The sequence below is a fragment of the Castor canadensis genome, chromosome 5 (genome assembly GCF_047511655.1).
Source record: "Castor canadensis chromosome 5, mCasCan1.hap1v2, whole genome shotgun sequence".
Lineage (NCBI taxonomy): Eukaryota > Metazoa > Chordata > Mammalia > Rodentia > Castoridae > Castor > Castor canadensis.
The window spans coordinates 6,391,248-6,418,708 of record NC_133390.1 but is presented as its reverse complement, the minus strand read 5'-3'; the positions used below and the strand labels follow the sequence as shown (position 1 = coordinate 6,418,708).

The 27,461-nt window shown below is 42.8% G+C and overlaps 1 protein-coding gene across 13 annotated transcripts in view; it reads left to right on the top strand.

The window, feature by feature from the left end:
* Positions 1–27,461, top strand: part of Kcnj15 (potassium inwardly rectifying channel subfamily J member 15) — a 43,137-nt gene that overhangs the window by 10,060 nt on the left and 5,616 nt on the right. Inside the window, exons 3-5 of one of the 13 annotated variants that reach the window (XM_074072646.1) lie at positions 11,338–11,489; positions 25,378–25,463; positions 26,947–27,033. In XM_074072646.1, coding sequence (XP_073928747.1) covers positions 25,394–25,463; positions 26,947–27,033 — 157 coding nt within the window. In that variant the 5' untranslated portion in view covers positions 11,338–11,489; positions 25,378–25,393. The other 12 variants (XM_074072650.1, XM_074072643.1, XM_074072651.1 and 9 more) reach the window with 12 other exon arrangements.

Genomic DNA, 27,461 nt, shown 5'->3' with positions numbered 1-27,461 from the left:
TTGGGTGGATATAGGAAAAGGCCAGGCTTCAGTGGAAACATGCATGGCTGTGGGGAAACCCCTAAAAACTATAAATTGACTGCTCACTGTTCTAGTTAGTAGGGAGAGAAGCCACACAGCTCTGTGATACCAGAGGAGAGCGGTCCGTGAGGACGTTTTGCTCTCTGATAGTCCTCGGTGTAATTTGTAATTAGCACCAATTGTAGCGGCATCCTCTGAACTTGTCACAAGACACCTACCACTGCACCCTGAGCCGCCCTCTAATTCACCCTCACTCCCGGACCACCTCTCCCACCTGGCCCTGGTCAGTGGCTGCTAGACTTTGCCCTTACTTCATGCAGTCCCCCTTTCTGGAAAACTGGTCTTTTCTTTTCCAGACCTGGCCAGGTCTTCATTTGCTCACTCTTCTTTTCTCTGGGCTGAGCAAGATATAGAATGTGTCTGCTGCTGAGAACATGCCATGCCCTGTGTCCTGATTGGAGCAAGCACTCAGTGTAGGTGCCTCCTACTCACCCAGGCGATGAGAACTCCCTGTAGGGCTGAGAGCAAGTTGTGCTTGGCTAAGCTAACACCTGCCACTGCCACCACTACCCTTTGCAGAATCCAGCTTTGCACCTGAGCTGGGCACATTCAACTCTGTTTGTCATCCAAAGGGCTAATGCAAAGGGCACTTAGCATCTCCCCTCTCCAAAGGAGGAAACAAAAGTCAGGGAGACAAAGTCACTGGCCCACTCCCCTTCCAGAAGGCAGCTCACTGAGTATTCAGGAGGATCCCGGTAGGTGGGTTTTCAGACCTTAAGGAACTTCCCTGTGTGAGGTCCTAACCAGAAGGTTTGAACCCTGTGTGGCTCCAACCCTGTTCCTTATGTAACATTGCCCCCCTATTACCAAATACCCACATAAACTTAAACATGAATCCTGGTAGATGGATTTGTGACCATCAGTCTTGTTTTGTTGAAACCAAGGGGATATGACAAAAATCTGCAGTTTGACCACAATAGTGGATTTAAAAACAGACAAGAGAAGCCAGTGGATCTAAATAGGAAGTACATTGAATATTTGCAAGATTAAAAAAAAATCCTATAAATAACTGTAAATATTATGAGCTAATTTTTAAAAATTAAAATATTTCAAGAATGAAAAAAAAAAAAGCATATAAGACTTACTTTCCCTAAACTGTTGCAGTGTGGCCCTGGGTTGGTCCAGACCCTCTGCTAGTGCTAAGGTGGGTCTAGAAGGCAGGTCCCTGGAGCTGAGACGAGTGGCACTGTGACACTTTTATAAAGGGAGAGAAATGAGTGTGTGTTGCTATGCTGTTTACACCACATAGTCCCCATGCCCTTGTTGCTGGACCTGGCCGACCTGGCCACCCTGGCTCCATGAAGATGGTCCTGTGAAGAAGATCACTGAGGGGACAGAGTGGGCAGGGAAGAAGACACACAGAGCTCTTGTGATGAAGGTGCATGAGATCCACCAATGTCACAAAGTCCTCAACATTTTCCAATTGTTTACAACAAACATCCACCACAGGAACTACTTTAAAAACATCCTAGAGCCACAGTGGAGCCCACAACAGAAAGCACGAGTTCAGGACAGTTTTTAAGAGCCACTAAAATATGACCCTCAACGAGATCACCTTCCAAGGTTCTAGAAACTTTAGAGTGACTTCAAGAGAGAGAAAGAATTCCCAGAGTTCCCGAGCACCAACCAAGCATGGTAAGAACATGTGTGCTGCTTCCCAGATTTTGCAGTGATTGCACAGCTTAGCTCTTTGTTGTCAAACAGCTTAAAACAAATCTGCATAGAGCAGATACAAATGCCTCATTTTGCAAAGGGGACTACCTTCCACCCTCAAAACTGAAGCCCTGCACCGGAAGCCCCAGGGGCCTGAGGGCTCTGCCCTGGCAAGTGAGTGTGGGATAATCAGTAGAGGAAGCAGAGCCTCCAGCCCACAATGCAGATACCCCATTCCCACCTCCTGGGTGCAGCCCTGCTCCTCTTTCCCACCCAGCATCACAGGGAACTGGTGGTGGCCTGCAGGTCTGGGTTGCACACAGGCTGCCCCTTACACAGTCTAGCTCCTTATTACTTCTTAGATATCTGGGATCTTCCCCTGAGCCTGGGCCCCCTCCCTGCACCTGGGGGCCAGATAAGGCCCCCAGCTGATCTACCAGGATGATAAAAAAGAAAGCGAAAAAAAAAAAAAAAAAGAAAGAAAGAAAGACCAGTAGAACCTCACGGGGATTTCTGAAAGTCCAAACCAGGGTGACTCATCTTGACATGAGTCATGATTTTTCCTTACTGTCTACTCTTTCATTTCCACTTGTACATGTCTTACTAATTTGAAGAAAACTCTCACTTTTGAAATTTCTGGTGCTTAAGATGAGCAAGCACTACTCTGAGATGACAAGTAAAAATTCAATAGTACCCGCATTCATTAAGTAGCTGGTTCCTATGCGTACACTACCCTATAAAGAATGAAAGTGATTTATCTATTGTTTGTTTTAAGGCAGGGTCTTACTATGTAGTCCAGGCTGGCCTCCAACTTACTATACTCCTGCCTCTGCCTCCAGAGTGCTGGGATTACAGGTGTGAGCCACCACAACCAGCTACAAAGGCTTTGTGTATAGAACTAAATGTAGTTAGTTGGGTCAAAGATGAAGACTCCTATCAATATTTCAATAGCAATGCATCACCCGTGCATTACTATCCATTTTATAACTAGCAGTTAGCTATCCATTTCGACAAAATTTACAAACTAATACCATAAACAATACTTGAGTTTGGGGCCTTAAAGCCTGATTTCAATGAGATGCATAGCAAATGTAGCCTTTTGAACACACACATACTCAGGTGTGTTTCTTTTACGATCATGAATAGTGTCATCCAAAAGTTGCATTGCATACAAAAAGGTGATAAGATTTTTGCCATAGTAAACAACAGCCACTACCTACGAGGCTAGTTCCTCCCAGATGGTCACATTTTACCTGAATTTTAAGAATCTAATCAAGACCTAGCTAATTCTTACAATTTCAGGGATGGATAAAGGAGGTCCTGCTTATGTTGTTCCAAATTGATCTCAACTCTGGAGAGTCACATTATAGCTCTATTTTGCCTACTGAGGTGCTATCACCCTAATGTTTAAAAGCTTCTTTTCTCTCAATATTCACAAAGCAACTTTCCATGTTTGCAAATATTGAGACCTAATCATTTCTGATAAATTTTCAGTTGATCTGTTCCAAAGTCCTGTTAGTGACTTACCAATTACCATACACAGTTCCTCACATCCCTGGCAATTTCTCCCACCAGAACTTAGGTTGTGTATTTTCACAGGGCAAGTTATTTTACAACCCAGGATGGTCCCTAAAACTCAGAATTCTGTGTGCACAGCCCTGTCACTACTGTGGGAGCCCTGCAGAGGCATTTCTGAACATCAGTAGTTAAACAATCAATGCTGACATTAAAGAACTTTCAGAACTTCACATGTGCTCTGACATTCCCAGTGGACAGAGCTGGAGGAGAACTCCGAGGTCATTTCACCCAAACCTCTCATTTTACAGCTGAAGAAAACACTTGTAATTGAGAGCTAGCAGTACTAAATTATAGCTCTTCTCAAACCCGAGAGCAGAGCAAGGAGACCTTAATGCTCTCAATTCCTGTATAGATTCCATGAGCCGATGAGAGTGCTCTGACCTTGACCACCACATTCTGTGGTCTTCAGCTGTTTATGTTTCTAATGGTGTCTGCAATTCCATGCTCCAGTAACCTTTTACCTCTGAGGCCTTGCCAATCTGCACTTGGAGCAACTCACCTCTTCAGTGCTCAGCCTGTGCTTCCAGGTTGCTCAGCACAGGCAAAATGTGGCAGGTGGAACCAAACCCTAACTCACCCATGGGAGCTTCCCAGGCTGAATCTTTCTTCATTTGTTATTGTCTCCTACATGTGACTAAGGAGGCAGCCCAGGTTTGATCCATGTCCTCAGCCTGATCTCTCATACCAAAGCATCAGACTGCCCTGCCTTTTACTAGGGCCACACACAGCTTCAGCTGTCGTCCTCAATGCCTCAACATTGTCTGTCACTTTACTCATGTTTCTTTCTAGTCCCCATAATTAGAATGTAAACCTGAGAGCAAGTATCCTGTCAGCACCATTGTGTCTCCAGCCTAGAACAGGCGTGCATAGTAGGTAGTGAATAAATACAGGTGTATCCTTTGTTCTTTCTCCTCTGTCTTAGGGACACAGGTGACCCCTCCTCTCTACAGCTACCTCCCTATAAGCACCAGGGCCTCCTGTCCCTACCACAAGTCTTTGACCTATAGATCATGTCTGTTTTCTTAGTTGTCCACTCTGAAAAGCTTACAGAGCTGTGCAGCCATCTGGCTGCTTTTCCTCCTGGACTTTACTGGAAAATCCTTTCCCCTCACTTCGGTATAGACAATCTCAAGGCCCTGCCTTCAGCTGCTGTCTTTTCTGTTTTTTTGATTTTTTTCAAGATTTCATTGGCCAACTTTTCCTTCTGTACCTACTGATTTCCAAATATCCATTTCTACCCCAAATTTACTTCCTGCAGATTGATTCCTCAGAGTGTATGTGCTCAGAGCTCACTTCTCCATGCTACTCCCAATTACCTTGGCATTTCTTTCAAGTCTTCCTTTCCATCCTGGCAGCAAACCCCAAAGTCCTTTCTGCCCCTCCCCCACATACCCATCACCTCTTCACATCTAATAGGTGTGTGCATTTGACCAGATGGCAAGTCGAGTGAGGGTCTACCTAAGCTCAGATATCATAAGCCCACCTTATTCATGGATTTATTACATGCATTTTTAATCAAATGTGATAAAGCAAATAGATAAATCAGAAGAAATCTCAAAAAGAAATCATTTAAAGTCACACATACACACACACACACTTTACACAGTTCAGTTGATGCAGAGAAGCACTCAGTCAGTCCCAAGTTATCATCAGTTGGGTTTAAATTGTTGTGTGATCTGCTAAGTGTTTCTTTGCCCTTAATTTTGTGAAAATACAGTATGCATCCCAAAAAAGCAAATGGTGCCCCAAAAGCAAGGTAGAAGTTATAATGGTAATCCAACCAAGTTCAAAAGGGCATGTAATGTGAACTTTTGAGGTTCTTTGAAAAGCAACAGGTCTTTGGCGGAAGTTGGGAGGCTTTATGGGAAAATGAGCCACGCATGCACAGTTTAGGACTGAACTCTCTGCATCCTGATCATTTGCAGTGTTTCTTTCATGATGGTCTCCCTGGGGCTATAGACCCATGGACATCAAGGGTCTACTGTATTGTTCAGCCAAATTCAACCCCCCACAAGATCTTCCCATGGCTGTTCTCCCTCCTCTCAATCTTTCCTGCAAGATGACACTTCATTTTTTTTTTGCTTGTTGGAAGATCAGACTTCTCAATCTTATTAAATTCATGACCTATAAAGCCCCCAACGTGGCCTATCCACCTTTTCCTGAGGTTCCCAAGTGATTCTCAATGATGGATACACATTAGAAACAAGTGAGGAGCTTTTAAAAACTATCACGACTCAGGCCCTACTAACATGCTCCTCTGATTTGATTGGCTTTGTGTTGGAGCCAAGGCATTAGCAAATTTTAAATGTCCCCAGGAGACTGTCATAGGCAGCCACGGTTGAGAATCACTGATGATTGATGAACCCTATGACCCTATCAAAGGAGAATACATCAAACATATTTTTGCCTGGGCAATCTCCCATATCAGCAAACATTTTCTCCTATGTCTTCTTCCTACAGAAAATTCATGAAGACTTCTTTGATTCTTCCAGTTGGCAGGTCTCTGTTCTTCAACTGGAAGCCCCTAGTACTTTTTATGTATCACATTCATCCATTTGTACCAGGGAGACTCTATGTAGGACATAGACAATACAGACAGTAAAATCAGGTCCCTGTCTTTAAGCAGCTTTCAGACTTGTGGAGTGAGAGACATACAAGAACCAGTGAGTATCAAGTCTGATGGTAAAGCTAGAGAACCGTCCTTGGGTCCATGGGATACTGGTTAGGTATGAAGGAGTCCATTCTTCTGGGTATAAAAGTCACACATATATGTTATCTCTTCTATATGATGGTATACATTGGAGAGCTTATACCTTGTCTCACTCACCTGTGCACAATTTGAAGACCTAATAGTCCTAAGTGTTTGTTGGGTGAATGAGCGAGTAAATGAATGATGTGTTGGTGACCAGGAGTCATTGGGGGATAATGTCAGCTGCAAGGAAATAGCACCATAGTCCAGGCCTTGAGGTCAGGATGAGAGGATCCCATTGAAGCTTGAAGACCCAGGTCATAATTTTCTTAAACAACATGACTCCTAAACATATTCCTAAATAATACATGAGTTTAACAATTTTCCTCAGCTATCTGTCCCATGCTTATTTAAAATGGTAACAGGAAGAGCATATTAGAAGCTAGTCCTGTTTCTTACAACTTGGAAAGTTGTGATGACCTATTCAAGATAACCTTAGCTCCTTTGGTCTTAGTAAGCAAACGCTGGAACGAAATGGGATGGTTCAATGGCTGATGGGAAGAACTGAAAGGGGATAAGGAAAAAAAACCTTCTCACACAACAGAACCACAAGCCTTCCCTCCTGCCCCTTGACTTTGCCATGATTCCGAAGTCAAATCCTGAGATTCTTGAAGTTGTTATCGATCAAGCTGCCCAAGTGGTCACCAAATGAGTGTAGGCAAAGATGGCCTTGAAAAAATGTCCATGCTAACTCTGTGCAGGTGTGTTTGTTAGTAGTGGGGTGGGAATTGAATGAATGACAAACCAATGTGAATGTGAAAGAAATCACACTTCTCCAGTGGAAACCTCTGATCCATCTGGTAAGTACAGACATGATTAAACATACCTGAGAAGTAAACCATTCAGAGAGAAGAGCGCTCTCTAATCTTCCATGTGCTCGCTCAGACTACTAGTGAGTCACAGCAGAAGGGATCATTCAGCTTCCAAGAGCATCTGAGTCAGACAGATAAAAAGACGTGCTGCTTACCAAGAGAATTTCAACACTGTGAAAATTCATTTCCCACGGAGACAGAACAATGTGCAGATATAAATCACTTCCAAAGAGCAATTTAGAAAATCTCACATTCAATGATGTAGGAACAGAAACCACTCAAAGCTAAGGCTAGCATTGACAATTCATTCATTCTTCAATTTGTGGATTGACTGTTAATCCATGCATTGATTCATTTATTGACTCATTTCTCGAGTCATGAGTCATGAAAACCTCTCTGAGCCCTGTGGCAGGTGCCAGGGACTGTGCTCCTGAGTTAACAGAGATAGACAATGGCCCTGAGAGGGTTGTCTGTCTAGAAGGGGGGCAGATCCACAAAGCTTTGGCACCTTCTACCACTGTGACAATGTCACACTTCTTAGTGGGAAAGAGGAGGAGGACCCCTTCAGTGAACCCGCAGTAGAAGTCAGCCAAAACAAGCATCACAGGCACACTCGGAGAGATCTGATAGCTGGATGGACAAGCTTTCCAGTCAAGGAGGGCAACAGGAGAAGCAGCAGGTATTAAGGGATGAGGTCACCTGGACTCTGTGGAGCCATGAAAACAGCCGATAGTCATTGAAACAAGGACAGTTTGGGGTGGGAGACACTTAGATATGTGGCCAAAATGGTAGCCAGGGGCTAGACGATGGTGAAGAGCTGAGACATTGGGTCAGTAGTTCAGATTTTGTCACATAAGAAACAAGGAACAATGAGACTCACTCAGCACAGGGATGGAACAGGTCTGGACACCTTGACTACTGTTCACTGAAATAGACAAATTCTTAGTTTTGGAAAGTTGAGTTTGCATTTTAGAGAGATTGATTCTAAAAGAAGGACAAGACAGAGAGGATCAAGAGGAGCCAGGGAGCTACAAGCAAGATGTTGGGGTGGTTTGGGAGAGAAACCAAAACTTTTCCAGGGTAGCCATGAGAGTGCAACAGGCAGGGGTGAGAACAACAAATACTCAGGAGATAAAACAGAAATCTATGTGGCTATGGATAGACCATAAAGGAAGGGGGAAAGGAGGTGGAGTTTAGCCTCTGACTAGGAGTGAAGATCACAGGAACAGGAGCAGGTTGACATCTCCTTTGATGACTCAGCACACCACACCACCAGGGAATGCTGACTCTGCCTCTTCCATCAGCCAACAATTGTGTGTGCTGTAAGGGACAGAGACAGAATGACTTTCCCTTGACTCAGCTCCTCAGTGTAAGTGATGTGTGGAAGCATTCCTTCCAAGACCCAGGACTGCTTCTCCCAAATGGGAAAAGTCCAAGTTCCCTTTGCTTCCATCCACTCACGTGCATCTGACGGACACAAGTAGAACCCTGCTGGAGAAAGGGCCGGCACCCACAACATAAAATACAGTAACACATAGTCCAGCCAGAGGCTCTGGACATGAGGGATAGAGGACTGGCCTTCTGGTCAGACAGCTCATGATCTCAATGTGGTTAACTACTACTGACATGTTGTGAGACCTTAGGCAAACTCTGTAACATAGCTGGGTCTCCACTGGCTTATTTTGATCAGAGTTTTGCCAGAGTTACTCTCAAATTTGGAGTTAGAGGTCTATATCATGAGAACACAACACAGTCACATGCACATTCTCAACTCTAGTTCTCAGTTTGACAGTGACTATAATTAGATATGCACATGGGAGGCAAGTGGTTCCATGACATTGAGATAAGTGCTCAGGGAGGCAGAAGCATAGAGAAGCGTGGAGGGAGAGCACCAAACCCATGGCCAAGGCAAGGGTGTGGCCTAGATCTTTCCAGAGTGGGCAATGTCTCAAAAGGAAATCTGAGCACGCAGAGAAAGGAAGGACAGTTTGTGGCAGACAAGAGGGAATGGAGGAAGGCCTGGCATCACAGGCTAGCCCATTTGGGAACAGCTTGAACAGGCAGCAGGCTGAGGAAAAGTCAGTGCCAAGGTCAAGGCAGGTGTGGCCAGCTCCAGAAGGCTCTCACATCATGTTCACAAGTTGAGGCTTGGTTTCATAGGTAATGGGGACCTATGGGGACCACCAAGCTTGGCTTTAAGTAGATCATTGCAGCTGCACTGTGAAAATCATCTTAGAGGGCAGACAACTTGAGACAGGACCTCAAATTTGAGCCTGCTTGGGTCACTGAAGAAAATGCTGCAGCTCTCTACCTGTCTGTTCTGCCTTTGAAGATTCAACCAACCCAGGATGGAAATGTGTTAGAGGCATAAAATGCATGGTGTTCCAAAATACAAACCTTGAATTTGCCACATACCAAGCACTGTGCTGAATGCACATGTAAAGTGATGTACAGACACCCGGAAATGGCCATAGCCTCCCACTATCTCATGGATCCTCCATCTTTTGCTGGCACAAACTAAGCCTGGTTCTCCCCACATCTTCTTCAGCTACTACGTAGGTAGGACTAAGATGGTTGTCTCTGATCTGAATGCATATAGACTTTCTCCTGTCATAATTCCCTAAATGATACATATGACAATGATTTCACAGCATTTGCATTGTATTAGATATTAAAATGAAGCTAGAAGTGGTTTAAAGTATACATGAGGTTGCACGTAGGCCTCTGAGTATCTACAGAGGATCTTGAAACCAATCCCTTGTGGACACTGAGGGATAGCTATATGAGGTTCCAAGCCAGGTGGCACCCCATGGGAAGGGAGAGGTGGCAGCTTCAAGGGATTGTGAGGTAAAGAGGGGTGATGAACATCCTGTGTCACCCATTGCTCTAGGGAAGGGAGCTGACGTCCTGGGAGATGGAAAATGAGGTGAGTTGAATGCCTGGGAAAATCACCTGGAGGAACCATAGACAGTTGGCTGATGGTCTGGCTGTGACAAGAGAGACTTGAGATGGACACACAAGTCCAGGATTCATGGGGGTAGAGATGGCTTCAGACACCATGGGAGAAGATGCGGAAGTGTGTGCTTATTAAGAGGAAAATAGCTTGCAGTGAGGGTTTGGGGAAAATGCTGTGTAAAGACTGGCAGTGAAGGGAAACTGAGCTATGGGGATCTGGAAGAGCAAGGATTGGGAGAGGTCTTTGAGAACCATCTGCACTGCTGTAGATGAGGAATGGCATGAGTGCACTGTTCCAGCTGCTAGTGGCTGACCAAGAGGAGTCATTTGCAGAGAACTTAGTCCCTTTTCTGAAGGGTCCCACCAGCCACTGAGAAAATAGAGAGCAAAGGGGTGTTTCTTTCCTTTGAAGCTCTTCTACATACCATCGGGTCTTCTCCTCACAGCCTGGCTCTATGGTGAAAGGAATGCTCCTTAGATGAACACCAGTCTCTCCTGCCACCCCTAGGCAAGAATTTTGGCCTTTTCATTTCATGGGTTTAATAACTAGCGACCAAGAAGAAACAGGAGAGGGGTCAGAGAACCAATACCAGGTCATTGCTGAGGTCTTTCAACAAGGATCCCATTCCCAACTCCACCCTTGAAAGTTGGGTCTGCTGGCTAAAAATAGGGCTGAGGATGGATCCAAGAAAGAGTACCGGGAATTGATTGGCTAGGTGTCATTCGGAGACCAACTTCAAGGTAAAGACATCTTCCTGATTTTCTTTAACCAATCTTGATCACATTCACCTAGACTTTGAGATGTAGAGTGTTGAGTTCTTCAGGGTTGCCTAAGATTTCTGTGAACCGTGGACCTGGTTTCAAAGGAAGCACCTATCTAACTCAAGTGTGTATCACTTTACATTAACACTAGCCTCACCAGTTCTACTTAAACACTTATTTGTAAGCACTCTTGCACAGTGTACTGCAATCTGGATCAGCTATGAAACTAAAGTATAATGTTCAAGTTAGACAAAAGTAGTCTATTAAGAGTTGTAATAGGACACAAAAACACAAGTTGTTGGGTAGACCATGTGACTTAAAAGATTCACTTTGTTCAGTCAATGGATGTGTGTGTGTGTGTGTGTGTGTGTGTGTGTGTGTGTGTGTGTGTGTGATTTCTCTCCCCTTCTTTTGGATGAAGAACACTTGCAGCCCACTCACTCCCCACACCAGGGTCTCATTGAGGTAGGGTGCATAGGGGCGGCCATTATTACTCAGAATGAAGAGGTTCCTCTTCCCTCAGTGTTATTCCCACAGGAGCTTTGCAACCAGGAGTGGTCAAGACCTTGGTTTCCAGCTATGCTTCCCAGAAAGAAAGTTTCCAGATAAAAGCCAACCACTGCCAAAGAATTGCTGACTACAGAATTGTTTTGTAACACTGTGTGGGGGATTTATAAACAATGCTTTTTTTTTTTAAATGAAGTCAGTGTGAGCTTTCTCCCATTGATAACATCCTTTACTTTACAGGGCTGGGTGAGAGAAGTCAGCTGTCATGCCCCACACCACCCATTAATGGGATGAGTTACCCTCTCTGATGTGCCCAGGCTGGAGCTAGTCATGACCGTTCATGGAGAAATGAGAACATAGTCACTCAAGCTACTTTCTGTGCTGTGTGTCAGGTGGGCCAGATGAACACCTCCCTGCACAAGTGAGGCTGACTGCCACTCCAAGTGTGAGCTGTTATCTTCAGTCTCTCCATCACCAGGGGGCTTGCTAGCTATGCAGATTCTCAGATCTCAGCCCAGAATTTCTGAACAAGAATTCCCATTTGAAATGATCCCTGGGGAATGTGACTACATGTTAATCTTTAATGATCATTGATCTGAAGCAATGATTCAAACAGTAACAACCATGCTCTTCCTCTAAATACAGACTATTTAGGGGCATACATGCACAGTATATAAATTTTATAATGTAATAATGTATCATGTACATTTAAAAATGCTTGTAAAGCATAAACACTTATAAGGACCAAGTAGAGGCTGAACTTGAGCAATTCTATTACCTCATTGCTGTGCCCCCTTGGATCACTGGTGTACCCCATACTGGAGATGCCAAATGAAGGAAGCAAATAGAGTAGATGGCATCTCAGAATTTTCTGGATTTGGCCAGTGTACCCATATCCTGTGAAACACAAAACACATACACAAAGTGATTCATTGGACTAAATTGAATATGTTTATGTCCATATTTCTACTGTTTTCATTAGTTTGAGAAATGTACAAATGATTTTCTCTTCAAGGTAAGGTATTAAAGGATAGTCTTTGTGCTATGAATCAAATTAAGGAGCTAAAATGAATCTTTATTTCTACTTTGATCATTCAAATCAGTGAAGTCCTCTCTCTCCCGATCCCATATGCCTAACTATGGACTGACTTTCCCTTTGATCCAGAACACTGCACAATATTCTTAAGTGAGCTGCATTAGGTATGAATGTGGAGGATTCTGAGTCCATTAGAATAGCATCTCTGCCAACCCTGGTCCTCCCTTAAATACAAAGTGTCTACCATGTGCCAGGCCTTGTATTTAGCATTAAGGACTAAAAGATGAGTTTAACACACACCCCAAGCCTGTCTTTTACAGGGAAAGACAAGTTCCAAAGCAAATCATTACACCAATAGATGGAGTGTTGTCATGAGGTGTGGACAGCATGAAGAAAGCAGAAGAGAGGGAGCAAGATGAACTCTGTCCAGAAGTAGAGGTGATATTTTAGCTGCACCATGAAGGATAAGTAGGAATTTACCAAAAGCAGAGGGCCAAAAAGAATCTGGAGTGAAGGGACCTGCACAAGCAAATGCAGGAATCTGCTTTGTCAGTAATCCCCTTGGGTGAAGTGTAAAGTCTCCAGTCCATTAAAGGAAGCCTTAAGTTAACATAAAATAACAACCCTGGTCACTTACTGCAAACTAGGTTGTTAGATTTGGACAATTGGAATGTCTCTGTCAGTAAATGATTTCACAGTTTTGGCCATGGCAGGGTGGAAAGTCTCTCGGGTGAGCACTGTGCTTCTCATTTACAGTAAAATCTGGAATGTTTGTGAATGATCTGTGCTAGGGAAATTGAATTTTCAGATTAACTGCATGAAAATGGAAAGTTTGGTTGAAAAGCCCTTGTAAGATTGCTGTTCTTTGAAGAGATAACTGCGGGTAGCATTTTAGAGACTTTTCACTTTTACTTTACCCACAGAAGGATGAAGCTGCATCTTCAGCTTTAAAATGTCTTTTAAAGACATTTTACATTTTACCTTGATTTTTAAACACTGCATAGTAGTTCTGCTTTTAAATATTTTATAAATTTAAAGCCATTTCTGTATTATTCATGATTGGGTTGCTTCAAATATCTTAATATTGTAACTAATATAGAGAATCCTCTTATACATATACCTGTTGTACATTTCCTATTAGTTCTTAGAAGTGGATTTACTGAAAAAGGATATGAATAAATACTTAAAAATGGGGTACACATTGCCAAATGCTCCCCACCCCAAATTATTATGCAGATTATTCTGTGTAGGTGCCATGCTTGAGGCTGTTCACCTCCACCTACCTGTCACTACCTGTCACTGCTAATATGTCTTTAAAACTCTTTGGTAAATTGATAAGTATGAAGGGGTACCTAGTGCTTTTATGTGTCTTGGATTGACAGCTCTTCCTTGGTCTCACTTGTGCATGATTTTGCTCTGCCTGACCCTGAGGCTGCTCTGGGCTTTGTCTGGTCTTGCTTCTCTTGCATTCTTCTGTCTGGGAGAAAACCATCCACTATCATGGTTCAAATCCATTCGCAGATGTCAACCCAGCCCTCTCTGGGGAATTTCTGGTCCATGGGCCCAGATCCTGGTTCTTGTCTCTGTTTAGGGTCTCCCAATCAGCCCAGTGCACATCCTCCAGCCTAGACCCCAGTCAGGATCCTCCTTCTGCATACCACTTCTGTGGAAGAGTGTGTGCTGTGCATGATGTATGAAAACATTCAAACAACCTGGGTGTCCAAACATGTGTGATGACTTCAAAGACCCAGCATCCTCTGGCCAGTTCAACACCACGCAAACCTGACTCCTCATTTCCATTCTGGGAAACCAGCAGTCATTTGAAGACTCTGTCCCTCACCGCCTACACCCCAACAGCCTCCTGCACCCCAACAGCCTCCTGCTAGAGATGCCTGTTGACTCCATCTGAACCTACAATCCAGAGCTCCTCAATTCCCTCAAGCTTCTGGCACCATCCTTGTCGGTGCATCAGTTTCTAAGTTCCCCTTGGGTTACCAGAAATGCTCAGTTATCTGCACTTGCCTCTTTCACGTCCATCCTCCATGTTGTCCAAAGTGTTTACTGTAACAAGAGAATTCAATTCTGTTCTTTCAATAAAATCCTGAGATGTTCTTTGTCCTTGTAGGATGAAGTGGACAGTCTTCAAAGAGCCCACAAGCCCTGCAAGTTGACTCTGTCCTCTGCTCCTACCTGGACCCTCATCCCTCCCCTCCACCCCCCCCCATCCTACTTGGTACTCTCCCCACTTCCTGGAAGGGACCAAGCTCCTTGTCACCTCCTGCTATGCAAATGCCATGTGTCCCTTTGCCCCTGACACTCACCTCTCACCTGCCTCGCCTACCTCACCTGCATCTCTACCTTAATGCCACCTCCTCAGGAAAGGCTTCCTGGAATTCTGCACTAGGACATGTCATATGGCCCGGGTTCTATTCTGCCCTCCAGCTTTTACTTTCTCCCTGGTTTTCCTCCATGTCTTTACAACACTTTTCAAATGATTCATTCAAGGTCTGTCTTCCCTCTTTTTTCCTAAACCACATGAGGACCACGACCACTTACATCAGTTTCCCTGCTGGATCCTGGCACCCCACACAGCTCTTGGCACATAGGAAGTACACACTAAATTCCTGATACAAATTAGAAAATGTTGAAGAGTTTGAGATGTCTTTGCATCCTTTTAATATGCTTTGAATTGTGTATTTATAAGCCTTGGAGATGGGGGGGTTCTTGTGACTTTATGAGAACTTCATATAATCAGACCATAAACCTCTGCTATTCCTTCATGGTCAATGGGATTTCTTTTGGGTGAGTCATATTCTTTGTGTTTCATTTACTGTGAGCCTGTGATGATAATAGCTAACTCTTGTAGAATAAGTGGTAGGAGCAGTCCGAGTTCCATGCTCTTTTTTATTTTAACCTCTCTCCACCCTCCAAGGTAGCTGAATCCTTTTTTTCTCCATTTGGAGTCAAGACACTGAGCCTCAAAGGGGTTAAGAAAGCTGTCTAAAGTCACGTGGTTAGGAACAGGGTCCTGTGCCCTTCATCGCCACACTACACTGCGTCTAAGGAGGTGTTAGTTTCCTTTTTTTTTTTTTTAAGTAAAGAGGAGGTAATGTTCAACTTGCCTTCTGAAGAGGTGAGATTTAACCAGAAAGGGGAAGAATGGAGAACCTTCCAGAAGCAATTGCAAGCTCCCAGACACACTACCCCAAGGGCATTGGACTGTTCAGGAACAGGCAAGTACCACCCAGGCTCTATCCCGAAGGCACCAGAGCTGAAGGGGAAGCACAAGCTGGGCTTACAAGTGTCAGTTTTCTTCCTGAAGGTGTTCAGCACATGTCTTGTCAGCAGTGGGACAATCCCCCTGGAGGATTAATGGAGGGGAGGATTGTTGGAATTAGTGCTCTGTAGATGAGTAAACTTTCCTTTTCCTGGTAAGAGTTATGATGAAACCGTGGTGATACAAAGTTGCATGTGACTGAGCAGTATTTTAATGGCAAAAATCCAGCCCCACAATTCTGAGAAATGCTACAGTAAGGCTATGAAGACCAAGAGTTACATATGTATTGCAGCTCTTTTGTGTTATTTCCTCCTTTGTTTCCAGGTAGGTTGAAAGGGTGTCATTGCTTCTAGAGTAGAGGATGTTGGATGGCTTCCCCACGAGTGGTGGTGTTCCAGTTATGTGAGCACCATTGTAACCTTCCCTGCTAACCTGAGAGCATGTAGTGTTCTGTAGGAGGGGGAGGTCAACTATGATTCTAATTATTAATGTCCATGCTATTTTTATAAAAGAAATAAGATCTGGGATGACTGTGTCTTTGGGAAAAATCAATCAAGAAGGATCGGATAGGATAGCCTGATTTCTGTGACATTATCAGAATTCAGTGCATTTAGAACCCATAGCTGAATTGAAACCCATGTCTAAGAAGCATGGAGAATGGAGAGGATTCATGGTCTCAGATGAGGGAAAAAAAGGAGATAGTTTATTTTTGATAACCTCTAACTAAAGTTTCTATCCCTTTTCAAGCGTGCAACAAACTCCAATTGTTTTAGGTGCCATTGTGACTTTGCCACAGTAGCCATCACAGGTATTTCAACATCACACTGTGGTCTTGTCAGATATCTTGAGAGAACATTTCTGCTTACCGCACTTCAAAATGAAAGCTTTTATTTAGTGATTGGGCAAAAAGCACATTGTTTTCAATATTTTAGTAAGTGCATTTTAATAATAGTGGTGTCTTCTGTAATCTTAATGGTTTATTTGTATCTGTTTACTTTATTCCAAGAAGGCAGTCATGTGTCTTACAAGTCTACCAAAAAGGACCAAAATAAGAGAATGGGTATGAACTCCTGAACTAAAATGGGAGTAACCATTAGCCTTGCTAACCCCACCCCAACCCACCCCACACAGGGAAAGGCTGTACCCCATCCCACAGTGACTGCCTTTGTTTTCATAGTTCCTAGTTCTGGAGAACTCTGAAAGACTGTTCTTCTAAGAATACTATCATGTGTTAAAATCTTGCGTTTAAGTGTTCTGGCCTCTGAGCTACTCTGGAGCATAAATCTGTTTTTCCCTAAGGATGGCAGATTTAGTAAATAAATATATACTACTTCCACAAACAGTACATACAGAGAGGCATACAAAGTGCACACGTGTCTCCCCATTTCAGATAAACAATGAATAAGCTTTAGCATAGGTAGGTATAGATCAAATACTGCATGTGGCACGCTTATACTAAAATTTATTTGCTATCTGTGAAATTCAGATTTCACTGAGCATCCTGTATCATACCTGGCAGCTCTACCACCACCAAAATTGGGCCACACTCCTCCATCTAATTAGGTACAGATGGCTTAAATGTGTTTTCTTGTACTGTTTACTGAGGGAGATTAGTGAACTGCCAAGGGTCTGAGATTTTGATTGAATGTGAAGGTCTTTTGAAATTTGAAAATGTCTTATTATCACTCAGAGATCACAAGCGTCTATACTTTCAACTTTCAGACGACCAAATAACTCAGAAATATTACTAGCCCTTAAAGTAAATTGACCACAATGCAAGAATTTGGGAATAAATGTGTTCCCCTGGGAGCCTGTGAGATCCAGTTTCTGTATCAGAGACATGTGGTCAAAGTTTAGACTGACAGTGAGACTGGGTTGCAAAACTTTTTTGACACTGGCCCCATTGTTAGAGAACTTGGTTCCAAATCAAGCAAAAGCCCTAATTTCCTTTGCGTAGGATAGGATTCCCATTAGGGTAATAATCAGCATGAAATCAGCAAGGAGAAGAAGAGCACCCCTGTGCACAGGTGAATCTCACCGAATTTCCCTAATCATCAGCTTAAGCACAGAGACCAACAAGGCCAAATTTATTTTAAGTAAAAGGAAAAATAGTCAACATGAAACCAGGACATCCAGGCAGCCTGAAATTGGTCCCTGTTTTTATGATGTGTTTCTTGTTGTGGAAAAAACAAAAACGGAAAGGAATGTGAAGCAAAGGAAGATGCACGTGAGTGGTGAGAGGTGCTAGACTCCATGTCTTTGGGAGAAATTTATTTAGGGGAAATCAATTTCAAGTGTTAAATTGTATAATGATGTATCATAAAAAATGCAACACTCCAGGCTCAAGCAACTTCCCAAGTCAGATCAAGGTAGGAGTTCAAGAAAATCATCAATCATCCTTGCTCACTTCCTTCTGTTTGCTTGCTTCCTATATTCATGCTCTGATGAAGCCCAGTTTAAATAAGATGCATAAATAAAATACTTGTTTTCCTGCAAGCACTGTGTGCAAAGCCAGTTGCTTCCTCGGCTCTGATTTACTCCACCATGCTACAGTCAAACCAAGCCAAATGCTCCATCTTTACTCTTCCTTCACCAAACAGCACTGTTGGGTGCCATTTTCTCTGTATTAATCCAAGAAAGAATAGTAAGCGAGACTTCATGAACCAGTTGTGGAAAGCTATTTTCTGAAAGGAACCTTTGGGGCACAGCACAATGCATCTTGTTTTCCCCCCAGACATAAATTTTCCTGTTTTACCAGTCACTTCACAACAATGCATGTCCAAGCCATGCTGTGATTAAAGAGGAGAATATGCTTATTAACCAAGTCCTCTACATGTTGGAGCAAGAGAGATCAAGGGTGGTAAACCAAAGGAAATTTCCATTTGCTCCAAGCCTCTGTTCATTCTCACCGTATAGGAAAGTTAGCTGCTATTAAGTAATAAGATTCAGCTCAAGTCGGTCACTCGTGACAACAGACAGATGTATAATGTTTTATTTGGGTTAGCCAGCTGTCTCCCAAATAAAGGGTCTGAAATTAAACTGTCTTTACAAAAATATTCAGCAAATGATACCTCTGACTTGTTCCAGTGCTTCGATTCTTTGCCATGGAAAATGGCAAATGAGTCCCTCGTTGAACCTGGTGTCTGTTTAAACTTGTCTTTGCTGAGTAGAGGAAGGTTGGTGCTCTATGGAATGAAAAAAGTTTAAAAGAATCTGTATTGAGGAGTAAGGGTGTAAGTATGCAAACCACACTTAGGGATGGAAAGGGATCTTTTTTAGAACTTACGGAATTTGAAACGGTAAATGATGGAATGGAAACATAGGAAAAGGCTAAATATTTGCTCACAGAGGCAAATTGGATTATTAGATGCTCACATGCAACGCAATCTGGGAGATTTGTCTTTAAAGGAATACTTGCTTCTTTTCCAGTGCAAAATAGGGTAAAAGACCTCTCCAACTCACCAAGCCACCACTGCCAACTTTAGCCACGTAATCCTCTGGGAGATTGAGTTCTTCTTAAAACACAGATTCTTGGGGAACACCACCCAAATTCCGGTTCATTAGAGAATGTGCTGATACTGCATTTGGGTGGGAGGAAGGGACCACACTCTTCAAACTACCTTGTCTTCATTATACAGTGAGATGGACAGCTCACTCAATCTCATGACAAGGAAGAGAGGTAGCAAAAGCTTGTTTCCAACTGTAAACCAGTTACTGTGTCAGTAACCTGGAACAAATCCCTTATCTTATTGGATTTTCTTCATCTCTGATACAAAATGTAGAGTTTAGGCCAGGTTAGCACTCTGCAAAGTGTTTCCAAGTGTCAGATCAAGGCTGGGTATCTCTGTGTAATTATTCAGGTTCTTTAACTGCAGGACTTCTTACAACCTGTGATACACAAATGTGTAGTGGGAATCACCAAAGGGGGAGAAAGTGGGGTCACTGGAGACAAAACTTTCCAGAATTATTTGACCCCCCAAAAAATTCCTGTAATTGTGCTCAGCCTGTACCATGTACTAGAGCAAAAAGATCCCAAGGTCCTCCAAACCTGGATTCCAGACTCTCTTTCCAGGGCAGGACTGCATCTTCATAAATGCACACAAAAAAGGAACAAGTTCACTGTTTTACAAGTTTTGTATTTTAAAATAGGTTTTCCCTACTTTATTTCCCTACAAAACGATTTGGAAGAAGTGTAGGAAACACACATACCTGTGCATGTGCTAACAGTGACCTTCACGGTGCTCAACTAGCACTATGTTGCATGCTGCTCTGGGGTGATACCCACCATCCCAGGAAGAGACCTGGAGCACCCTTCAACTTTCCAAGACAAGACACTTGAACTTCTATTTGCTAAGATCTTGTCATGGTTATCTGTGAATTCCAGCTGGCAGCTCCCACACTTGTATACTTAACCCCATGACTTCTCCTTCCACACCATAAACCTTGTTAATTTTCTCCATGTTCTCTGTGACTCATTAAGTAGGGAATCGTGCAGACTATAGTTATCAAAGAGACTGTGAGCTCAGGACTCACAGCCCTGGCACCAGCTGGGAACTTACACCTTAGGACCCTCTGGCTCACCTCAGCACCCCTGAACCAGAGACTCCAAGGTGGGGAGCCATTTGCCTCCTTACCAAGTCTTCCAGGTGATTCTGATGCCCACTGAGGCTACAGAACAAGGCTAAAAGAGATCAGAGGCAGGGACCACTGATTCAGACAGACCTTGCAAGTTTCACAGAGTCCTCTATCTGGAATATGGGAATAGTAGTAGTACCTATTCAGCAGGATTAAATTAATCTAGAATGTCTTGTATAAGATTTGGCAAAGGATAAGCAATTAACCAATTATAGCTATTTATTCTACAATGGTTGCAAGCAGGCAGTGAGCAGCTATTTTATGTTTCATTACGTAGCTCCACGAGGAGAATTTCATGATTTCGTGAGTTAATTATGATGGTGGTGTAGACAGGAGCCACTATGGGGGCAGACAGATCTTGTTTGCTAATGAAGTCCTCCATTACTAGCTTTATGAGATGGGTAAATTAATCTCTCTAAGCTTTGTTTCTCATTTAGAAAATAGAGGAAAATCTTTCTTCACATAGTAAAGGAAGGAGTAAATAAAATAATGTCTGTCATTGCTTCGAAAAGTAACTGAGCCCTTTAACTCCCCGTTTGAAATGAAAGCTGTCAGTGACATAAAATCATGGCCCCAGGACAGCCAGGGTATGTATGACATTGAAGATCTGAGGCTATCGGTCCATGAACCAGGGGTTTCTTGCTCACAGAAAATTAGAATGACAGGACAGGATGCCCACATAGCATTCTTTGAGAAGTTATCTTGTTATGCTATGACTAAATGTCAATTTAGAGATCATTTAATGGAAGAATTAGTCACCTTTTCTATGTTGTCCTTAGAGATCAGGCAATCTTGCTTCCTGTTCAAGTCATGGTAGATTTGGGTTCTTTCTCTGCCCAGTGTCTTGTCATGGACTCACTTTTGGTGTTTACACAAGGGATATTTGAGGATTTTATGTCTTCATTTAAATACCTTTAAATGAAGTATTAAGTCAGGCATATAACCCATAACACAAAAGTATGGAGTATGAGCACCTCTGTGGCCAGGTTTTTATGGGGTTTTTGCCTTAGTAATGACTCCAAAAACTCTGTGGCTTACGGCAACAAGAATCCTTTCTCAACCATGGCTCTGCTATGGCCTAGCCCCAGGAATCTCCTTCCCAATCCCCTCAATAAGGAACTGCCCAATCTGAGACCCATCCCAGAGCAATAGCAGACCCAAGAGGTGAGTCCAATGCCTCTGCTCAGATGTGGTGTGAGTCAATGATGCTCATTTTCCATTGGCCAGAGGAAGTCACATGGCCACTCCAACACAGGAAGTAGAAACCATCTCCCCTACAGGGTCAGGATCCTTTAAAGATGGATCCAGCAGAGAGGTGCAGCAAATAACCTGGTAGCAATGTACAGTCAATCGCAACAACTGTCACAGCTTTACCTGCAAGGCCCTGAGTTCACATCTTCCAAACCTAGGTCATTGAAAGAGAGAAAGTGAGCTTACAAATGTCCTAACATCTCAACTTGCACTTCCCTTGTTCTTACAATTCTCATGGAGGAGAATGAGAGATTTCATGGCTTCCAAAAGCTGTCATACTTTTAGCTATCCTCAGCCCTCAGTGCCTGAGGTACGAAGAGAGTTGGAAAAAGGTATATGTAATTTTCACCTGCGCTTGCGAATCCGCCCAGAGTCGACTTTGGCCACCTTATTCTTTTTCAGTGAATATGACCGTTTCTGAGGCCACCTGAACATAGCCATTTGTGTCCTTAGCTGGCATTGGTGAATCTAAGAAAGGGTTCAGAACTGTCCAAACAGCCTTTGAAGTGAATCATGGACTGTTTCAAAGAGCAGGGGAGAATCTGTCACAGGGCCAAAGCCAAAGGTCCCTATGCATGTGTTTCTGTGACCATAGTCACAGGGTCCAAAGAGGGATAGCTAAGCCTCACTGGTTTTATTTTCAATCACTTTTAAACCTTCTGAGCTCAGTGAACCCCAAACAGATTCTTGTCAAGCATTTTTTGTCTACTTAATATTTAAGCCTGTGTATACTTAAAGTGAAATTTAATCCAGGTTCCTTGGGTTTGTGGACAAACAGAAATCATCAAAAATCCCCCGATGTGTCAGAAATACTTGACGTAAAAGAAAGCTTTAAAGTGACTTTTCTTCAAAACAGGAAGTTCTGTCAGATTCTCCAGATTCTAATTTTGGTCTGGAAAAGCAAAGTTACAATTTGATCCACCTTTCATTCCTTCTTGCCTTACCTCCCCCTTCAAGAGCACAAGGAGCGAGTCACTTGAGACCTGGCAGAAAAACTCCACTGTGGGGAGCCACTGCCACCCATTTTTCTTCCGTAAAAAAAAAATATATATATTATATAAACATACATATAAATATATTATATACATATAAATATAAAAAAATATATAAATATATATATATTTTTTTGCTGGTGTTTCTACTTTGTTAGTCTACCACGGAACACAGAGTAAAGTTTTCCCAGAATGAGCAAGTTGAAAACTTCCAAACTGATTCAACGGAGTTCAAGGTCTCTATGCTGTGCTGACTGCAAGGGGAAAAAATCCACATGACAGTTAGGTAGACAGTCCTATTTTGGAGACTTGGTAAAAAGGGGAATTGTGTAACCAGGAGTTGACCAGTGACAGCAAATTGTGGCAAGGAAAGATTTCTCTGTACTTAATTTTAGCTAGAATTATTATATTATACATAATTAACATAAACACATGTAACATATTCTGTTTAGCTATTTAGTATAAACTTGATTATATGTATTTATATATTCTATAACCTATAATATTTATATAATAGTTAATAATAAATGTAAATGATATGTTATCACTTTGATCAAATTCTCTAGACATTCCTGCTTTAAAAAAAAATCATCTCTGGCCTTGGGCCACTGGATAGGATGCTGGAGTTTGACATTCCTGAAGGTAATGAGCAGGTGTGACAGTGCCTGTGCAAGGGTGTCAATTGAGGATGCAGAACAAAGTGAGGGGACAGGATCTTCCTGAAGGCGAAAGCTAGGCATCACAGCCTGTGTTCCCAGAGCAGTATAGACTGTATCACCTGGGAATTCCTTGGGCTCCACCCTAGACCTGCCGAATCAGCAAATTGAAACCTTCCAGGTGTTTCTGTCCCATTTGAACCTTGAGCACTTGTCAGGGCTTGGAAGGTAAACATCTTGGGAGCCTCACTTGTGCCAGCTGTTGGGAACTTGGATGAGTCACTTGTCCTCTCTGTGTCTCAGTGGCGTCATCAGGTGGATAATGATGGAGCTCACCTTGCAGGGTTGCAATGAAGGTGGATTAGGGTCATGTGTGGAAAACACATGGCTGACACATGTTGGTGTGGCTTCTACGATGATGCCTGCTACTGCACTGAACCACCATTACTATTATTGTAAGTCTCTTACTGTCGCTATTGTTTTCTTTTATCCGTACCTTTTCCACTTTGGTTCTGTTCTCACTCTAGCCCTGCTTATTATTTGCTTCTGTGTTTCTTCTAATTGGTTAGGAACTCTCTGGCCACTACAGATTGTTTGTTTCAACAGAACAGAGTGTTCCAGTGTGCTCTGATGATTTCCTCCATTTTTACAAGAGCTTTTCTTTAGGACAGAACTTTCTTCTGCTCTGAAGATGTGAGGGACTCTTTTTCTACTTCTCCATGCTCATTGCTTCACCCCCAAGCCTGGAAGTACAGCTCTTGCAACACTCTCCAGAGAGCTTAGTGCCTTTTTCAATGTACTTACTATTCAGTTCCACTTCAAAAATGTGTTTATTTTCTTTCCTTTATCTCCAGAAACCAAATGCTATACAACGTAAGAACTAAATGGCTTCATGCCATGCATCTTTGATTGGCTTGAAGCAGAAGGGGGTAATATTGACTTCTCCATTCAAGAGTCTCAAGGATAAAGTTATTGCAATTCTGAGAATTACAATTCCAACCCAGAAGTTGAAACAACATAACAAAACCTGGACACCTAAATTTATCCAGAGACTAAAGAACACCGTTAGGGTTTATGTAGACTATTGCCTATCTGAATTAAGAGAGGGGGGAATTAGAAGACACTAACTTTCTGATTCCTAACTTTTGGGAAAATGTTACTGTCTCTTAACATCATAGAAGCTAATGCATGTGGATTGTAGAATAACTGAGAAAAAAATGAAAGGCGGTAACATAAAAATATATAAAATAAGAGTGTGTATTGGCAAGAAGTACATTTCTGGAGAAAAGGCCACTGAAGAATAAAATACTGTGAATTAAGAGCATATAATAAGTATAAACACCAAAGAAGCAGACTCCTGGTTTTAACAGAGGATGAGGAAGGGGGTCAATGTCAAACATGCAGTGACCACGCTGGGACCAGGTTGATAAATGGAAAAATGATAACCCCAAAACAATAATTAGTGTAAATCAATGGTTCAGAAAATAACTATCAAGTATATGTGTGCCTGAGTGTGAGACAGATAGAAAGGTGTTGGTATAGAAATAGAGAGGTAGATCAACGATAGATAAATAGATAGATGATAAATAGATATGATCTGTAAATAGACACAGATCATAGTAAATGGATAATAGGTAACAGAACAGATGATAGATGACAAATACATAATAAATAGGTTGTTTAAAAGATACAGAGAGACGACAGTAGATAAAAATATAAAGATGACAGACTACAAAGATTGATGAGTAGGTAACAGATTGACAAATAATAGACAAATGGTAGGGTGCTTCAAAAAAGTGAGATGTAAAAGAGCCTCACGAATTTAAACCAGATTAGATGAAACTGGTGGGTTAGGGGACTTTGTGTGCAGTGACTAGGACTGCTAAAGACTTCTAAAGCCTTTGGACCCTGTTCCTTCAGCCAGCAGCCAGCTAAGTGACCAACCGCAGGCCCTGCCCAGTGCCTGGTTCTTTGTCCTCCTCTGGGCAATGTGTATCCATCACAGGGAATGGTTCCAACAGACTTTTCCACTCTAGGGCTTTATGACTCAACAGGCATTTCCACAGGCAGTAAAACTATTCTGGATGCTTCCCTTCCGATGTTACTGTTTACTTCCTCTGCGCTTCCCCTTCCGGCCTCCTGTGCAGCTCTGCTCACTAAGGCGGCCTCCGTGGGGGCGGGGTAACCCTGGCTCCCTCTGCCTTTTTGCCAGTGAGCTCCCTCCAGGGGCTTGATTCCTAGTGAGGGCCATGTGTGTCCTCAGTTTCATTCTTGAGACGCATTGGGCCTTTAGCCTGCTCTGGGCTCTGTGCCAGATGGCCAGGGAGTGGAAGGTAAATGCCACAGCCCTAACCCTTGGGAATCGCCAGGAGCCAGTTTTGCTGGGTGCTGTAGTCCCCACCTGTGAATAACACATGTCCCTCTTTCTTTCAGGCAGTGCCAGAGTCCAATGGTAGCCAGGTGGGTGAAGGGGAACCAGGACGTGCTACCTGCCCTGAAGAAGACTCTTGACCAGCCACGTGAGTGATCAGGTAGTAAAGGGTTCTCAGGGCAGAGGGCATTGGAGTGGGGAGAGGGACAGAAGGGGCTGTGGCCCCCTGGACCAATGTCCCCTAGCTGCTGCTCTCTTTTTCACAGAGAGATCCTGAGCATACCACATATGAGTGAACCCTAGGTCTCACTTGTGTTTTGTGTCACAAACCTTGATAGAAGGCACTGTTGCATTGACCCTACAACCAGGTGGGGCCTGTAGCCAGCCAGTGTTCAGCAGAAAGAGGAAGACACACAGTTCTTTGCAAGTCTGCTTTGAAGGAAAGTGTGAAGCAGAAGCCCCTTCCTAGAAACAAGGCCATGGCTCCTAGAATCTGGCAGAGGGCTGAGCTGGGAACTTGCCTTGTGCCCCCAGGACACTCAAGTATCACTCCCACTTGAAAACTTAAGCCTCTGCTTTTATTTCAATGGATTGAGTGCTGTACACTTTCCCTAGCAGGTTCTTAAAAAAAAAAACAAGTACATGCAGTTACTTGTACATGAGCTGTTTGTCTTTGGCAGAGCTCACGTTGCGAGCTTGTCTGTGCGTCTGGGTAAGCCAGCATGGTGTGTCTTTCCCAAAACCTTCACTGTGGCTACTTTCCACCTCCTCACACTGATGGCCCTTGCCAGGGGCATGATAAGCAAGGGCCATGCTCACAGTACATCCTTCCCAATGGATCCCAAGAAAGGTGGCATAGGCTCCAAGAAGTTAAAGAAATTCTGCATAACTTATGAACTTTCTTTACAGTGAAAATGAAAAAAAGTGACTTTCTAAGAAAAAAATAAGTCATTTCAAGAGAGCGACACACCATTCATAGTGAAGCAAGAAAATTAAAATACTGAACAGGGCTACCGTGTCCTGAAGAGGTGATAGCCACCATTTCCATCACTACTGGAAACCATTTCCATTTCCTTGAAGGGATTTTCCGGGAAAACTTTTATTGAGATAATGTTCCTCTAACAGAAAAGATTATTGCATGAATCATAGAACCATTGTGTAGCCATTTTTTTTTCTAATTCTTAAAATACCAGTCAGATAGGAAAAACATGCCAATCAGGTAAGGTTTCACTATAACCACCTCATAATCCTTTTCAAGAAATGTGAGGGAAACTTATCTCAGTCACCAGGCAGGGACTATAAGATGCTGTGTGGCTTCACAGTCAACTTGTTCCTAGCTTTTACCACAGGGCAAAGCATCCCCTGGGACTAAGCAGGGACCCAATGCACTTCCTGGTAGGTCTCCACTCCAATATTAGAAGCCTACACTTATTTACTTTTCTACTTGCTCTTCTTTGTGCTGGTTCTACCTATATCTAAAGAGTACAGCAGAATTTTTGTGCCAGATCTCCTAAAATAACACTGGTAGCATTCTTCCTGGAATAGCCAGCATATCAATGAAGCCACTGAGATAGCTTAATTACTTGCTGTAAGATTTTCTGGGTTGTTTGATAATTGAATTTTTCCCAAAGGTCAAGAATTAAGAGAGGTCATAGATTCTAAATTATTCACTGGCTTGGAGGGAGAAATGAATTGTTACAAAGAATGTTATGCAAATGGTAAGTCTAAAAAATTTTTATTGATAAATGCTTGAGCTTTTCAGATTTGCGTTTTCTCCATTGCTCTACCAAGAACTGTCCTGTGGCTGGTAGATCTTAGTTACATCAGTTCTTGGTCAAGTAAGTTTTAAATTTTCCATAGTGTGAAATCATGAAACCTGAATATAAATATTCATAATATCCTGTGAGATATACATATAACAGTCTGTTATCACAGAGAGAAGCATGACTTGTCTTTTAAGTGTGAGACTCTGTTTAGGCACTTTTTTTCTCATTTAATCATCACAAAAGTCCTGAGGAATGGGACACATTCCATTTTAAAGATTAAGGAGCTGAAGTCCTGACAGATTATATGGCTTCTCTTGAGTCACACAGCAGTTCAATCGCAAAACCAGCATTTAAATCATGCTTGCTTTTCTTCAAATTCT